This window comes from Microcebus murinus, chromosome 18, assembly GCF_040939455.1.
Source record: "Microcebus murinus isolate Inina chromosome 18, M.murinus_Inina_mat1.0, whole genome shotgun sequence".
Taxonomy (NCBI): Eukaryota; Metazoa; Chordata; class Mammalia; order Primates; family Cheirogaleidae; genus Microcebus; species Microcebus murinus.
Window position 1 is genome coordinate 29,279,211 of NC_134121.1, and position 18,839 is coordinate 29,298,049.

At 38.4% G+C, this 18,839-nt stretch overlaps 1 protein-coding gene across 1 annotated transcript in view; it reads left to right on the top strand.

Moving 5' to 3' along the window:
• PPM1D (protein phosphatase, Mg2+/Mn2+ dependent 1D) overlaps window positions 1–18,839 on the top strand; it is a 55,455-nt gene continuing 36,616 nt past the window's right edge. The window contains exon 1 of the mRNA XM_012775863.3: window positions 1–695. Within this exon, the coding sequence (XP_012631317.1) occupies window positions 224–695 (472 nt within the window). The 5' untranslated portion in view covers window positions 1–223. The remainder of the gene's footprint in view (window positions 696–18,839) is intronic.

An 18,839-nucleotide genomic window follows, 5' to 3' on the forward strand; every position in this document is an offset into this window, starting at 1 on the left:
GCAGTGCGCAGGCGCAGCTGCCGGGCTCCTCTCTCTCCCCTGCGCTCTGGCCCAGCTCTCGCGGACAAGTCCAGACAACGCGCGCCCCCCCCTCCGGGACCGCCCCCTCCCACCGCTCGACGTCGTCGAAGATAAACAATAGTTGGCCGGCGAGTGCGAGTGTGTCTCCCGCCGCCGGATTCGGCGGGCTGCGTGGGACCGGCGGGATCCCGGCCAGCCGGCCATGGCGGGGCTGTACTCGCTGGGAGTGAGCGTTTTCTCCGACCAGGGCGGGAGGAAGTACATGGAGGACGTTACCCAAATCGTTGTGGAGCCGGAGCCGACTCCCGAAGAAAAGCCCTCACCGCGGCGGTCGCTGCCTCAGGCGTCGCCTCCGCAGCCGTCACCGCCCGCTCTTCCTGGCAGCGAAGTCTCGGGGAAAGGCCCAGCGGCGGCAGCCCGAGACGCTCGCGACCCTCCCCCGGATGCCGGGGCCTCGTCGGCTCCCAGCCGATGCTGCCGCCGCCGTTCCTCTGTGGCCTTTTTCGCGGTGTGCGACGGACACGGCGGGCGGGAGGCGGCACAGTTTGCCCGGGAGCATTTGTGGGGTTTCATCAAGAAGCAGAAGGGTTTCACCTCCTCCGAGCCGGCGAAGGTTTGCGCTGCCATCCGCAAAGGCTTCCTCGCTTGTCACCTCGCTATGTGGAAGAAACTGGGTAAGTTCTCTGGCTTGTTGGCGCCCACCCCTTTTTCAGGCAGCTCATGGCTTTTATAACACCGGCACGGTGTGGGCCCCCGCCACCGAGAGCGCTGTCAAAGTGTGAATTGATAGAAGTGAAGACTCTGTTCAGTGGGACGGCGCTTTTCTGGGTGCAGGGCCGGGCAAACAAAGTGGCCTTGGGAAAGATAGGATTGCTGTCTCCCTGCAACCGCTCCTCGCTTTATTTCCACCCTTCGAGTATAAATGGGAAGCAGTCCTCTCTCTCCCTTCGTTGCTCCACTTTGGTGGCAACCAGCGAAAAGTGTTTGAAACCTGGCGCCAGATTTTGGCCAGAAGATAAATTGAAGTCACGTTGTTATCTGGGCCAGGCGAAGGAAGCGGGAGATGACAAAAATTGGAGTGTTTCCCTAGAATCTGTCATAATTTTGCTCTTGAAGGTCTTGTCCCTCGCGGTTGCCTCCTACTGGTGGTGTCAGTTCTCCAAATTGACCCCGGATGGCTGGTTGAAGTAAAGTGTAAGCGAATTTAGAAGGGTTGAAATATAATCATCCAGCAACTTAAACTCTTGGAGGGAATTCTGTTGTGATGATCATGAGAGGTTTTTAGGATTACAGCTTGTACTGCTTATGAAAAATAAAAGTGCAGAACGTGTTAACCTCTTAAACTGACCCCATGTTAGGGGTGTGTGTTAAATTCTACCAGGCATTTTTTGTTTTGTTTTGTTTTGTAACTGCCTTAACTAATTGTTTTCACATCGTTCGCAACAGTTCCTAGTTAGTAATGCCCATCAGAGTAGCAATAGGTAAGAAATTACTGTATGCAAAAAGCAAATAGAGACCTAAATTTCTGAAAATTCGGTGTAGTTTGTATTTCGTGGTTGTAGTTTCATCTAAGTTTTAAATGTTTTGTAAAGCAGCCGGTGTTTCTGTATGCAACATATTCGGTATCTTACAGGATTATAATTACTTATCTATTGCTATGAATAAATCCCATGTATCTTCGTTAGAGAATAGAAGGTAATACTATTCTCCAGAGGTGGGGTGAGGAACCCCTCTTGTTAATTGTAAGCATCATGAAGTTTTATTTTCAGCAGAGGAATAGAGACAAGATTTGATTAAAGATTTGTCAAATACAGAACATTTTTAGAAAGGTATTGTCATAGAGTTGTAGATTAGCTGGTTTCAAAGTCTGTTTTGCATTTGCTTGGCTTTCTGCCAATAATTATTTGATTGACTCAAAGACCAACCACTAAGGTTTGTTGGAGACGTTTCCTATCCAATCCTATTAAGGATTTATTTTGTTTTTGTGTAGGCAGGATAGAGCTCAAAGCATTGTAGTATATTCTAGAAATATGTCATAAATAATTGACTGCAAGGCAACTAGAAGTGGACGCCCTGACAAGAGAGAGGAAGATTAGACACGAAGAACTATTTAGAGTCCTGTTTGGTTTTCAGTACAATTGGAGCAACATAAATATGCTGTATGTTTGAACTTTGATGATTAAAAACTTTAAGGTATTAACTCTATTTCATGAGCTTTTTTTAAAATAAAGCAGGGCCATGCTGTTAAATATGAATGTATTTTTTGAGTCAAGCTTCCAGTCCTATGTTAGTTTAAAGCTTTATACTTTATACTGCAGAAAAATGTTAAAGTTTGCTTTGTGCCACAGCTAAACTTCGGACTCCATCCTCAGAACTTGAATAAAAAGAGTATGCTGACATATGGGAGTCCTCACACAGGAAATGCAGGTTTAAAAAATTTTTTCAGTCTCCAAATCACAGGTGGCTCCTTATTTTCTATGAAATAAGCTCTGTAATTTGTAATCTACAGGCCAAATCCTTTACTGTCCAAATTCAGCCTCTTTATTCTATTATATTTGTTACTCAAGTTTCTGTCACATCAGTCTACTCATCTTTTTTCAGGGCACATTGAAATAGTCCACTTTCTTGGATTCTGCCTTTCCTGTCCCCCTAAAAAGGAAAACTCAAACAAACAAAAATGTATTCATCATACAGACACCAAGTCAGTATTTTCTTCTGTTTTCTTCTGAAGACTTGTGTTTCTTTTGGAATTGAGCATCGTTTCTAATTTTGAAGTGCACATTGGGTTATAGTAGTAGTTCTCAAAACTTTTTGCTATCAGAACTGTTTGTACCAAAGAGGTTTTATTTATGTGGGCCACATCTACCAATATTTACCATATGAGAAATTTAAACTGAAAAATTAAAAAAATCTTTTAAAAACATGCATTGATTATGTTAATTTTGTGAAAACCTTTTTATCCAAAATAAAAAACATTGGTGGGAAGAGTGGCATTGTTTTACAGTTTTGCAAATCTTTTTTAATGTCTAGCTTAATAGAAGACAGCTGAATTCTCATATCTTCTTCAGTACGCTATTGTACTGTTTGGTTGAATTTATAAAGAAGCAGCAGCATCATACACATATGTAGTAGAAAAAAAGAGAAACATTTTATTAGCCTTTTAAAAGATGATTGTAAATATTCTGTACGAAAGTGGTAACATAACCATTTCTTAAGTTAGTTCAATTGGAATCTGAAACCTTACTAATGAACTTTTCCCACTCTTAATAACATTAAGATCCATTGGTCTGTCTTGGACTTTGAATGAATCTTTTATCCATGTGTGATTTTGTAACATGGAACATTAATCATTTCAAAAATAATGGTTCACTAAGAATATCTTATAAATACTGATGCATTTCATTATATAATGTCAAAATCACATTTGTTACTATCACTGAACTCGTTGAAAACTCATCAGAAAAGTCTAAGTATTGGGAAGCTATTGAGTTCACTGTGGTGCGTATACATTTTCCAAAATGAATTTTCTAAAGAAACAATTAGAAATGTATCATTGGTGACAAATAACTGTCAGTTTTTCTTGAAGTGAAAAGCTCACTGTGTTCATTTTGAAGAAAATATTTACCAAATGCCCAAGTCTTATTAAGAGTTTATCAGTCTCAAGTAAAAATGATGGTCCATGAAAAATGTGGCTAGTTCATTTTATCACTCATAATCACGGGTGCTTTTCTCTAGACAACCATAGTATGTAACAAAAACCAGTTTATGTGTACTCCCCTTTTTGTCATATGTAATATTAAAAAGATGTATGCATGGTTGAGGTTTAATAAAATTAATTTTGTGTCATCAGGGACTTTTTTTTTTATTATGAGACAGCTGGAGTACTGTGGCAAAATCACAGCTTACAGCAACCTTGCACCCCTGGGCTCAAGCTATCTTCTTGTCTCAGCCTCCCGAGTAGCTGGAACTATAGGCATATGCCATCATGTCTGGCTAATTTTTTTTATTTTGTAGAGGTGCAGTCTCACTATGTTGCCCAGGTTGGTCTTCAACTCCTGGCCTCAAGTGATCTTCTCACATCAGCCTCCCAGAGTGCTGTAATTACATGCTTGAGTCACCACACTTGACCAAGGACATTCTTAAGCGAAGCTAGCTAGCTTAAAGATTTTTTGGGGGCCAGGCACTGTGGCTCATGCCTGTAATCCTAGCACTCTGGGAGGCCGAAGTGGGCGGATCGTTTGAGCTCAGGAGTTCGAGACCAGCCTGTGAGACCCTATTTCTACCAAAAATAGAAAAAATTAGCTGGGCATGGTGGCGCATGCCTGTAGTTGCAACCACTGGGGAGACTGAGGCAGAAGGATTGCTTGAGCCCAGGAGTTTGAGGTTGCTGTGAGCTAGGCTGAGCCTGGGCAACAGAGTGAGACTCTTGTCTCAAAAAAAGAAAAAGAAAAAAAAAGATTATTAAAAAAAAATTTTTTTTTAAACTAAGTGGGAAACTGTAAGAATACAGTGACTAAAAGCTCAGTTTGGTACCACTGCCTTGACTTCTGCCATGGCACCAGCAGTTTTACTATCACTTTTGTGCCATCAGTACAAATGTCAGCACAGTGAAGAGGGCAAATAAACTCTTAGAATTATTATGAAAATAGTTTTGGCCTTGTGGAATCCCTATAAAGATTCCACATAAGATTCCTATAAAGCTGAGATACTAGTAAGCTATAGTATCTGACTCTCAGCTAAATCTTAAGGTCCTTGGAGGCAAAGGTATTGCCTTCCTCATCTTACAGTTAATCCTCTTAGAGCAGATAACATATTAATAATACCTTGCCCAGAGTAGCTGCTCAACAAGCAGTTGAATTTAGTTGAATTTCTGTTGAGTGTGAAGATGAAATAAATTGGCTTTCTTACTTTTTTTAATTTAAAAATCTCTCCCTTTAAAAAATTGTGGTAAAATACACATAACATAAAATTACAGTTTTAACCATTTTTAGGTATACAAATTTCATGACATTAAGTACATTTACAATGTTGTGCAGCTATCACCAGTGTCAGTTTCCAGAACTTGTTCATCATCCCAAATAGAAATTCTGTGCCTATTTAACAATAACTTCTCATTTCTCCCTCTGCCAGCCTTGGTAACCTTCATTCTACTTTCTGTTGCTATGAATTTTACTATTCTAGGTACCTCATTTAAGTGGAAGCACACAGTATTTGTCCTTTTGTGTCTGACTTATTTAATTTAGCATAATGTCTTCAAGTTTCATCCAGAATTTCTTTCTTTTTAAGGCTGAATAGTATTCCATTATATCTATATACTGCATTTTGTTTATCCATTTTTCTGTTGATGGTCATTTTGGTTGTTTCTAACTTTTGGCTCTTGTGAGTAATGCTGCTATGAACATTGGTCTACAAGCATCTGTTTGCATCCAGGTTTTCAGTTCTTCTGGGCATAAACCTAGAAGTGGAATTGCTGGATCATATGATAATTCTGTGTTCAACTTTTGGAGGAATTGCCAAACTTTCCACAGCAGCTGCACCATTTTATGTTCCCACCAGCAATGTAGGAAGGTTCCAATTTCTCCATATCCTCAACAACACTTGTTATTTTCCATTAAAAATAAATAGCCACCCTAATTAATGTGAAAGACTTTCTTACAAATTTTAAATAACATCTTTTCTGTCTTACTAAGCCCTTCTTAAAGTATTTGATTAATATTAAGCTTGACTTCCCTAATGTCTTTCTAGTGCTTATATACCCCTCCCAAATTTACAAAGGAAATCAATTTATCTAAAAATTTTAAAATGAGAGAGTATATATGGCTATTATCTTTTGTGTAAAAAGTCATCATTGGGCCAGGTGGGGTGGCTCAGGCTGGTAATCCCGGCACTTTGGGTGGGAGGTGATGGGATTGTTTGAGGCCAGGAGTTCTGAGACTGGCTTGGGCAACATAGCAAGACCCTATCTCTAAAAAAATTAAGAAAAATTAGCTTGGCTGAGGCAGAAGGATCCCTTGAGCCTAGCAGTTTGAGGCTGCAGTGAGCTATAATCACACCACTGCATACAAGCCTTGGCAACAGAGTGAGACCTTGTCTCAAAAAAAAAAAAAAAAAAAAAAAAGTCATTATTTTTCTTTTATTACTTGGTCATAAATTTTTGTATGTATCTAATTTATGTAATTCACATATATGGGTTTACTGCCCTTTTACTATGCTTGCCTTCTAAGAAATAATGTCTTAAAGTTTGTATAGGCTGTTTTAGATTTACTCAGTTGAAATAATGTTTTTATTACCACCTTATTGTGATAGTTAAGGAAGATGGTGAACAAAGTACAACTTTTATTTACATATCAGTCTTATCAAGAGAGCCAATAGAAAGATAACAACATACTGTTGAAATAAGTGAAGCATGATCTCTGGTGTGATTACAGGGAATTAGCCACAGTATTTGTAAAGGAAGATGAAATACGAAAGTTTAGTTTTGTTAAGTTGGACTAAAGATTAGAGCATTCATTTTAAAAGAGTATGACCAAAGAAATTATGATGATGTTAGCATTAAGTTAAATTGTTGGTTCTAGGTTTGGCAGATAGTTTTCATTAATTTAAAATGGAAAGAACCTGAAGAGAGGGAGAAGGGGGGAAGGTTGGAGGGGGGAGAGAATGAATTAGAAGACAGTTTTTAAATTATAGAATTTTAAACCATCAGGGAACTTCACTTTCTCACACATGTTCTGAAAGAGTTGTACATCATACTATTTATCGAGTTCAAATTTATTTTCTGTTTTTGTTAATCAGACATTGCTTTTGACTGGTATTAGGTAATCTCCAGAATTGACATAATTTGGTGAAAGGAGAAGCAATTTAACAAATTCTAAGTAGCTTCTACCTTATGCAAACAAAACTAGATTTCTTTGAATCTTTAAGCTATGTTATGGAATATATCAGAAGTGCAAAAAAGGTATAAAGAATTATATAATATTAATAAACACCCACTCGTAACCCAACTTAAGAAATAAAACATTACCATACTTCTCTAACTAGTGTAATACATCCTTTTCCCTCCCCATGAGGGGCAAATGCTTCTAAATTCAGTGTTTATCATCCCTGCTCCTTTCTTTGTAATTTTATTATGTTACTGTCCATTTCTAAGCAACATATGGTATATTTTGCATGTTTTTTATAACTTATAAATGACATCTTACTATATGTACAATAATCCTCCCCTTTTCTGAAGTTTTGCTTTCTATGGTTTGTTACCCTTATTTAATCTAGAAATAGTAAATGGAGAATTCCAGAAATAAACAAGTTTTTTCTTTTTTTTCTTTTTTTTTTTTTTGAGACAGAATCTTGCTTTGTTGCCCAGGCTAGAGTGAGTGCTGTGGCATCAGCCTCGCTCACAGCAACCTCAAACTCCTGGGCTCAAGCAATCCTGCTGCCTCAGCCTCCTGAGTAGCTGGGACTACAGGCACGCACCCGGCTACTTTTTTCTATATATATTAGTTGGCCAATTAATTTCTTTCTATTTATAGTAGAGACAGGGTCTGGCTCTTGCTCAGGCTGGTTTTGAACTCCTGACCTCGAGCAATCCGCCTGCCTTGGCCTCCCAGAGTGCTAGGATTACAGAACAGTAAGTTTTAAATTGTGCCCTGTTCTGAGAAGCAGGATGAAATCTCGTGCCATCTCACTCTATCAGTCCAGGGTGTTAATCATTCCTTTGTGCAGTGTATGTTGTATATGCTACTCGCACTCTTGGTTATTGGTTATCTGATCATCTGTTGAGGTGTGCAGTGCTTTTGTTGACATGACCTGTATTTTACTTAATAATGGCCCCAAAGAGCAAGAGTAGTGATGCTGTCATATTGTTAAAATTTTTATTTTATTGTTAGCTATTGTTGTTAACCTCTTATTGTGCCTAATTTAGAAATTAAACGTCACATAGTTATATATCTATAGCATAAAACATAGTGAATATATGGTTAATACTATCCAAAGTTTTAACCATCCATTGTGGGTCTTGGAATACATCCTTCTCGGATAAGGGGGAACTGCTATAGTCTTCTGGGTTTTTCTTTTTTGGTTCAATATTGTGTTTGATTCCTTCATGTTGATACATGTTGCTGTAGTTTGTTCATTTTCACTTATGGATAGTATAAATATACTAATATATCCATTGTATCCTTGATGGATATTTAGTTTTCAAACTATTTATAATTAAAAACTGATGTTGAGGCCGGGCGCTGTGGCTCACGCCTGTAATCCTAGCTCTTGGGAGGCCGAGGCGGGTGGATTGCTCGAGGTCAGGAGTTCAAAACCAGCCTGAGCAAGAGCGAGACCCCGTCTCTACTATAAATAGAAAGAAATTAATTGGCCAACTGATATATATATAAAAATTAGCCGGGCATGGTGGCGCATGCCTGTAGTCCCAGCTACTCGGGGGGGCTGAGGCAGAAGGATCACTCAAGCCCAGGAGTTTGAGGTTGCTGTGAGCTAGGCTGACGCCACGGCACTCACTCTAGCCTGGACAACAAAGTGAGACTCTGTCTCGAAAAAAAAAAAAAAAAAAAAAACTGATGTTGGGAATATTCCCATACATGTCTTTTTTTGTTTTGCACATGTGTGAGGGTTTCTCTAAGTCAAGGCTTGGCAAACTAAAGTCTATTGGCCAAATTGGGCCACCACCAGTTTTTGTAAATGAAATTTTATTGGAACACTCCCAGAATCATTCCTTTGTATATTGTCTATAACTATTTCATGCTTCGACAGCAGAGTTGAATAGTTGTGACAGAGAACATATGTTTTACAAAGCAAAATATATTTCTCTGGTCCTGTATAGAAAAGGTTTGCTGACCCTGTTCTAGTGTACTAAGGGAACAGTTGCTAGGTCATGGGGTGTGTACATTGTAGACTTCACTAGATGTTGCCAAATTGCTTTCCAAAGTGTTTATGTCCATTTATTCTCCCCCCAAGAAGTGAAGGAGAGTATAATTTCTCCACTGTCTTGCCAATATTTGAAGTTGTCATACTGTATTTTACTCAGGTAGGTATGAAATTATATCTCATTGCAGTTTTAATTTTCATTTCCTTGATTACTAATAAGATTGAACACATTATGTTTATGTAGAACATTTTTGTATTTTCTCTTTACAAAATACTTTTTGATTTTTTTGCATATGTTAATATTGGATTGTTTTGTTGATTTGTATGAGTTCCTTATGTATTTTGGATACTAATTCTTTGTTATAGAGATGGTTTTTAGTTTGTCTATTCAGTTTTGAACAAAGATCTTAAATTTAATGTAGTTTTTTTTTTTTTTTTGAGACAGAATGTTACTCTGTTGCCCAGGCTAGAATATCCTGGCGTCAGCCTAGCTCACAACAACCTCAAACTCATGGGCTCAAGCAGTCCTGCTGCCTCAGCCTCCCGAGTAGCTGGGACTATAGGCACGTGCTACCGTGCCCGGCTAATTTTTTCTATATATATTAGTTGGCCAATTAATTTTTATAGTAGAGACGGGGTCTGGCTCTTGCTCAGGCTGGTTTTGAACTCCTGACCTCGAGCAATCTGCCTGCCTCGGCCTCCCACAGTGCTAGGATTACAGGCGTGAGTCACCACGCCTGGCCATGAAGCAGTTTTTTTTTTTATCTTTTTAAAAATAATAATATGTTCTTATTTCTTTTCTTTTCTTTTTTTTTTGAATCCTAACCACTAGACCACCAGGGACATGAAGCAGTTTTAATGATGGCAGATAATCAACAAAGAATAGAACCTGGGAAGAGAGGTGCCCAGAATTTTGCTGGGGTACTGGTACTGACAGAGATCAGGGGATTATAAGCAGGGGGTGACAGGGACCAGATCATAAAGGCAGAAGATGTCTGCCCCTTTCAACCATCCACCTCCATATGTTGCAGGCCTAATTAGGAGGACACAGGCCAAGATCGGGGTACAAAATTAACTCCAAGGGGATAGGAGAAAAAGGAGAATTTCGAGGACTACAAGTAACTAGGAGACAAAAATAACTTATATGCTAGAAAACAGTTAATTTGCCAAATAGGATGAGAAATTAAAATAAGCAGGAGTCCAAAATCAGTATTACCAGGCCAAAATCAGGATGTTAGTAGGGTTGCACTCCCTCCAGAGGCTGCATTGTAGAATTTAGTTCTTGGTTCCTTCAGCTTCTGTTGGCTGCTGGCGTTCTTTGGCTTATGGTCATGTCCCTCCAATATTCAAAGCCAGCATCTTCAGTTCTCTCCTGCTCTGTCTTCTCAGCATCTTGCCCTCTGTGTGTCTGTCTATTGTGTTCTCTTCTAAAAGGGAAGGTATACTTTTGGTTTTCACAGTTAGGTCCTTCTATCATATTTTTGTCCTTTATATGTATATATGCTGTCCAATTGACTGTAGTACATATGTAGTCATTGGTTACATGTGGCTATTTAATTTTTTAAAAAAGTTTTACTAAGGCATAATTGATATACAATGAATGGTATATATTTATTTATTTTATTTTATTTTTTTTTCTATCTAGTCCATGCAGATGCATGGTATATATTTAAAGTGTACTGTTTGATAAGTTTTGATTTGTGTTTACACATGTGTGTACTTATCAGGCCATCATAATGGTAAGGGTAAATAAACATCTATCACTCCCCAGTTTCCATGTGCCCATTTGTAATTACTCTCTTTCACCTTCTCCAACCTCCATTTCCAGGCAACCACTCAGCTGCTTTCTGTCTTAAAGATTAGTTTGCTTTTCTAGAATTTTATGTACAGTCATACATCGCTTAACGATGGATGTGTTCTGAGAGATGTGTCGTTAGGTGATTTTGTTGTGCATCACAGAGTGTACTTACACAAACCTAGATGGTATAGCCTACTGCACAACTAGGCTATATAGTATAGGCTATTTTTTCTAGGCTACAAACATGTACTGTCATGTAGTAGGCTACAAACATGTACTGTACATGTAGTGTGTTACTGTCCTGAATTCTGTAGGCAGTTATAACACAATGGTATTTTGTATCTAAACATAGAAAAGGTAATACATTGAACTATGATATTACAGTGGCTAAGATGTCACTAGGCCATTGTAGTTTTTTAGCTCCATTATAATCTTATGGGACCACCAAGGGACATGTGGTCCACTGTTAACTGAAACATCATTATGCAGTGTGTGACTATAAATGGAATCTTACAGTATATACTCTTTTGTTTTCCTTCTTTCACTCAGCATAATTATATTAAGATGCATCCATAGTATCTCATGTATCAACAGTTTATTCCTTTTTATTGCTGAATACTATTAGTACAGTTTCTTTATCCATTTACCTGGTGATGGACTTTTTGTTGTCTGCAGTTTTTGGCTATTATAAATAAAGCTAACGTAAAGCTTTTCTTTGCAGTAGAATGTCCACTAAAAAATGTAGAAGTAATGACAAAATTAGAAAATCACATTTGGTAACTATTATAATAATTAATTCAGCCAAGAAACATCAAATGATTGCTAAAACTAATGAGTGAAAACTTGAAGAATGGAATTATATTTGTTTCCTTATATATGCTGTAGCATATTATTAATACCTACAAACTAGGTGGCTTGAAAAAACAGGAATTTATTCTTTTCACTGTTCTGGAGGCCAGAAGTCTGAAATCAAGGTGTCAGCAGTGTTGGTTCCTTTTTGGAGACTCTCAGGGAGAGTCTGTTTCATGCCTGTCTTCTAGCTTCCAGTGGCTGCCAGCAATCCTTGGCAGCATTTTGTGGCTTATGGACACCACTAAATCTCTACCTTCATCTTTATATCACCTTCTCCTCTGTGTCTTCTCCCCTTTTCTTCTTCTTTTTCTTTTTTAGACAGGGTCTCACTCTGTTGCCCGGGCTAGAGTGCAATGGTGTGGTCATAACTTACTGCAACCACAAACTCCTTGGCTTAAGTGATCCTCCTGCTTCAGCCTTTCAAATAGCTGGAACTACAGGCAGGTGCCACCACACCCAGCTAACCTTTTCTTCTTTTTTAAGGATATGGTCTTTGGATGTAGTCCCTACTCTAATGCAGGATGATCTTTTTTTTAGGATTCTTAACCTAATTACATCCACAAAGACCCTTTTTCCAAATAAAGTCACACTCACAGTTTCTGGGTAGACATATCTTTTTATATGTGGGTGGGGGTACCATCTACCCCACTAAAAGGATATTTACATTGTTTCAGATTACCTCCCTACAAAATACTTATTTATTACAAAAGGAAAAAGATTAACCTTGCAGTAGAGAAATGTGGAAACACCATCATAATCAAGTAATCAAAGGTAGCATTTTTAATGGAAGATATTAATATTGTACAATGCCTGTAGTGAGATCATAGTTAACACTTGTGTTATATTCCTGCCAAAAATGTATAACCTAAATACAAACATGAGGAAACAGGAAACAAACACAAATTGAGAAACTATTGAAATGACTGGTGTAGTATTCCTCAAAAGCATCAAGGAAACACTAAAGAATTATTCTGACTGGAAGAAACTAAGGGGCATGATAAGCAAATATAACGAGAGATCCTGGATTTTATCTTTTATTACATATTTGTAAAGCATATTAGGCTAAATGATGAAATTTGGATGGAGTCTATGGATTAGATGATAGTATGGTATCAGTGTTCACTTTCTGATTTTTGATGGTTGATTGTATTTATTTAGGAGAATCCCTTGTTTGTAGGAATTAGATATTATAAATATTTGGGTGTGATGAGATTTGGTGGTTTACTCACTATCGGTTTAAGAAAAAGAAATTCTTAGAATTATTGTGAGAAGGAGGCCAGGCACGAGAAAGAGGCCAGGCAGGCAGGCCAGGCAGGCGCAGTGGCTCACGCCTGTAATCCTAGCACTCAGAGGATTAGGTGGGAGGATTGCTTGAGCTCAGGAGTTTGATACCAGCCTGAACAAGAGCGAGACCCGTCTACTAAAGACAGGTCTACTAAAAATTAGAAAAATTAGCCAGGTGTCATGGCGTGTGCCTGTAGTTCTAGCTACTTGGGAGGCCGAGGCAAGAGTATAGCTTGAGCCCAGGAGTTTGAGGTTGCAGTGAGCTATGATGACACCACTGCACTCTACCTAGGACGACAGGGTAAGACTCTGTCTGCAGAAAAAAAAAAGAGTCAATACCATTCACAATAACTACAAAGAAAATAAAATACCTGGGAGTATACCTAACCAAGGAAGTGAAAGATCTCTACAAAGAGACCTACAAAACACTGAGGAAAGAAACTGCAGATGACACAAACAAATGGAAAAACATGCTCATGGATCAGTAGAATCAACATTGTAAAAATGTCCATACTACCCAAAGTGATTTACAGATTCAGCGCAATCTCCATCAAAATATGAACGTCATACTTCACAGATCTAGAAAAAATAATTCTATGCTTTGTTTGGAACCAGAAAAGAGTCCAAATAGCCAAAGCATCTTAAGCAAAAAGAACAAATCTGGAGGCATCACATTACCAGACTTCAAACTATACTATAAGGCTATAGCAACCAAAACAGCATGGTATTGGCACAAAAATGGAGGCATAGACCAATGGGACAGAACAGAGACCCTAGATATAAAACTATACACATTTAGCCAGCTGATCTTTGACAAAGCAGACAATAATATACACAGGGGAAAAGAAGCCCTATTCAGTAAATGATGCTAGGAAAATTGGATAGGCACATGTAGAGGAATGAAACAGGATCCATATCTGTAGCCACTCACAAAAATTAATTTAAGATGGATAAAAGACTTTAAGGCATGAAACCATAAAAATTTTAAAAGAAAATGTTGGAAAAATTCTTCCAGATATCAGCCTAGGGAAAGAATTTATGAGAAAGACTCCAATGGTAATCACAGCAACAACAAAAGTAAAGGAGACTTGATTAAATCAAAAAGTTTCTGTACAGCTGAGGAAATAATCAACAGAGCAAATAGACAACCTACAGAATGGGAGAAGATATTCACAAACTGTGTGTCTGATAAAGGGCTAATATCCAGAATCTACAAAGAACTCAAATCAGCATGAAAAAAACAACCCCTTTGAAAAATGGGCAAAAGACATGAACAGAAAGCTTTTCAAAAGAAGATAGACAAATGGCCAATAAGCATATGGAAAAATGCTCAACATCACTAATCATCAAGGAAATGCAAATTAAAACCACAGTGAGATATCACCTTACCCCAGTTAGAATGGCTTTTATTAAAAAGCCCAAAAACAATAGATGCTGGCATGGATGCAGAGAGGAAGGAATGGTTATACGCTGTTGGTGGTGCTGCAAGTTAGTACATCTATGGAAAACAGGATAGCGATTCTCAAAGAACTAAAAGTAGACTTACCATTTGATCCAGAAATCCAACTACTGTGTATCTACCCAAAGGACAAGAAGTCATTTTATCAAAAAGACACCTGCACTCAAATGTTCATTGCAGCACAATTCACAACTGCAAAGATGTGGAATCAACTCAAGTGCCCATCAATTCATGAGTAGATTAACAAAATGTGGTATATGTATACTATGGAATACTACTCAGCCATGAAGAAGGATGAATTGGGGCCTTTCGCAACAATTTGGATGGAACTGGAGACCATTATCCTAAGTGAAGTATCTAAAGAATGGGAAAACAAATACCACATGTACTCGCTATTGAAACTAACCTATGAGCATATGTGTGCACAGAGGGAAGTAAGACTTAGTGGAAATCAAGCAGGGGGGAGAGGAGAGGAGGGGATGGGCAAAAACCTACCTGATGGGTACATTCAACACTATCCAATGAACACTAGGTGATGGGCAGACTCAAGCATAACCCTGACTCAAGCATAACATAATAGATATATGTAACCAAAAAATTGGTACCCCTGTAATATTTTGAAATAATTAAAAAATGAATATTTCCCTTAAGTCAGAATTCATATGCTATCTGATACTTTTTTTTTTTGAGACAGAGTCTCGCTTTGTTGCCTAGGCTAGAGTGAGTGCCGTGGCGTCAGCCTAGCTCACAGCAACTTCAAACTCCTGGGCTCAAGCGATCCTTCTGCCTCAGCCTCCCAAGTAGCTGCGACTACAGGCATGCACCACCATGCTTGGCTAATTTTTTCTATATATTTTTAGTTGGCCAATTAATTTATTTCTATTTATAGTAGAGACGGGAATCTCCCTCTTGCTTAGGCTGGTTTCAAACTCCTGACCTTGAGCAATCCGCCCACCTTGGCCTCCCAGAGTGCAGGATTACAGGCGTGAGCCACTGCTCCCAGCCATGATACTTCTAATATGCTTATAATTTTATATCATTTTAAAAAAACAAGATTAAAATATAAAGTAGAATACAATGAATACTATAATTAAAGAAGATAATATTATAATGATCAATGCCTTAGTATATAAATTTAGTCAGTTTCAATCAAAATTTCAAGGTTTTTTAAATAAAATTTGCAGTTGCTTCTAAAGTTCATTTTTGAAAATACTTAGAGGCTGGACGTAGTGGCTCATGCCTGTAATCCTAGCACTCTGGGAGGCCAAGGTGGGAGGATCGTTCAAGATCGGGAGTTCAAAACCAGCCTGAGCAAGAGCCAGACCCTGTCTCTTCTATAAAAATAGAAATTAACTGGCCAACTAATATATATAGAAAAAATTAGCTGGACATGTTGGCGCATGCCTGTAGTCCCAGCTACTTGGGAGGCTGAGGCAGGAGGATTGCTTGAGTCCAGGAGTTTGAGGTTGCTATGAGCTAGGCTGATGCCATAGGGGATGCCCTCCCCTCCCCTCCCCTCCCCTCCCCTCCCCTCCCCTCCCCTCCCCTCCCCTCCCTCCCTCCCTCCCTCTCCCCTCCCCTCCCCTCCCCTCCCCTCTCCTCTCCTCTCCTTTCCTGGCTATTCACAGGCACAGTCACAGCGATTGTGGCTCAAGTGATCTCCTGTCTTAGCCTTCCAGGTAGCTGGGACTGTAGGCACACACTATTGTGCCCAGCTTCTTAAGAGAATTTCTAAAGAGAAGAATAATTGAGGGATGCTTAAGCTCCCACTTATTAAAAAGTACTATAAATAGATTAGTAGGATGAGTTCAGAAATAGATCTGTGGTAAAATATAGCATGTTATATAAAAAGGTGATATGTCAAATGAATAGGGAAAGCATGGATTATTTGGTATTTTTACGCCATTGCAAAATATCTCTTTGTACATGTTAGTCCTTTTGACCAAAAATGTGACTTAAATAATATTGAGTCTTAGAATATTCCTTTATTCTGGTTTATTTTGTCTTTATCATTTATTTTAGGTGATTTTTAAAAATGGCTGAATTATTGTAGGTGAATTTTATTTGCTGAATGTGCTTGGGAACTCTTTTTTTTTTTTGAGACAGAATTTCTCTCTGTTGCCATGGGTAGAGTGCAGTAGTGTCATCATAGTTCACTGTAACCTCAAACTCCTGGGCTTAAGCAATCCTCCTGCCTCAGCTTCCCTAGTAGCTGGGGCTACAGGCACATGCCACCTATGCTCGGCTAATTTTTTCTATTTTTGGTAGAGATGGGCTCTTGCTCTTGTTCTTGCTGGTCTCAAACTCCTGAGCTCAACAATCCTTCCTTTTTGGTCTCCCAGAGTCCTAGGATTACAGGTGTGAGCCACTGTGCCTGGCCACCTTTTATTTCTTTTTCTTGCCTAATCACTCTGGCTAGGCCTTCCAGTACTGTGTTGAATAGAAGTGGTGAGAGTAGGCATCCTTGTCTTATCCCTGATCTTAGAGGAAAAGCTTTTTAGCTGTTCATCTTTGAGTATACTAGTTATGAGTTTGTCATATGTGGCTCTTGTTATGTTGAGGTACATTCATTCTGTACCTAATTTGTTAAGAGTTTTTATCATGAAAGGATGTTGAATTTTGTCAATTGCTTTTTCTGCATCTATTGAGGTGACAATATAATTTTTCAATCCTTCATTCTGTTAATTTGGTTTATCATGTTTATTTACTTGCATGTTTTGAACCATCCTTGTATCTCAGGGATAAATTCCACTTGATCATGGGGTATGATCTGTTTGCATTCCTTAAATAATGGTCATGACAACAAGAACTAACATTTTATTGATCATTTATTAGATGTGTGGTATTATTGCCTGTGGCTTGGCATGCATTAACTTATTTATTCCTATATCAAATAGCTAATAATTCTCGTTTATACATATACATGCATATGTCTATATATGTATATATATGTATGAATTAATTTCTAGCTTGATCAATATTGGTACCTATTCTGGTTTCTCTCAGCAATTATGAAGGTCATTATTTCATATATTCCATGTAGCCCTCTGCTGTGAGTGACAGGGCGTTCTGTATGGTGGGTTTCATCTGTGGAATAGAATGGGGAAATGCTGTTACCTTAGGGTTCAAAGGATGTGTTTTCAGAGTATGTAGCATTGTAAAGAAAAGAACTAGTTAGCCTGAATATAATAGAGAGTTCTTCTTTGTGGCTAAGAAATTCTATTTGTTTAAACTTCTTTGAACAACTCATATTTGCTTGTGACTGTTTCATGTGTTTCACAACTGCTATGGACTTTTTCTGATATTTATATTCTGTCCTTTCAGTGAGATTTTGGTGGGGAGAATATATTGGTATTTGGATTCATTCTGCCATCAGGAGCTGTAAGTTGTATTAGGTTATTAAGTATGAAATGTCCAATTTCTTTGAATACTAAGTTTGACGATTGATATCTCTGACATTTTATGTTGACACTTCTTGTTTTATTTTTATAGTAGAGGTACATCCTCAGTCTTTCAAATGCATGTTTTGGCTTGTAATTATCGTTCTAATTTTTTTAGAGCAATTTTTGTGAAATCTTGGATAAGTCAAAAATACCTGTTATATTCAAATATGAGTTCCGTAGGGGAACCAATGCAGTGTAGACAGCTTGAAATATCAATGAAGTGTTTGGGAAGGATGTGGCTAATGAATGCACAGTATGCCGATGGTTTGAGAATTTCCTTTCTGATAATTTTAATCTTGAAAATGAATCATGTGGGACACCTGAGACCAAGGTGGATAATGACGAGCTTAAAGCATTAGAGAAAGCGAATCCATCTCAACCTACATGTGAATTAGCAGCAAGGTTTGACATTATTATTCCAACAATATTGGATCATTTGAGACAAATCAGCATAGTAAGGATGGGTTCTGCATGAATTAAGCATCAGAAGAGACATCATCTTGAAGCTTGCCTTTCTTTGCTGTCACGACATAAAAGCAAACCATTTCTACACTGTATTGTCACTTGTGATGAAAAATGGATTTCTCAAACGCATATTGCACAAATAACGCTGCTCAAGCTACAGAAGCTAGAACTGGAAAATCTCTCTCATCCACTGTATTCACCAAACCTTGCACCAACTGACTACCACTTTTTTCAGGCTTTGGGTCACTTCTTGCAAAGAAAAATATTCAATTCTCAAGAAGCTGTGAAAGATGATGCATTTTGCGATGTCATCACCATTTGCTCTCCAGGCTTCTTCACTGCTGGCATAAACAGGCCACTGCTTTATTATTATTATTATTTTATTTCTTATTTATATATTTTAAATCTTTAATTTTTTTTTTTTTTTTTTTTTGGAGACAGAGTCTCACTTTGTTGCCCAGGCTAGAGTGAGTGCCGTGGCGTCAGCCTAGCTCACAGCAACCTCAAACTCCTGGGCTCGAGTGATCCTTCTGCCTCAGCCTCCCGGGTAGCTGGGACTACAGGCATGCGCCACCATGCCCGGCTAATTTTTTATATATATATCAGTTGGCCAATTAATTTCTTTCTATTTATAGTAGAGACG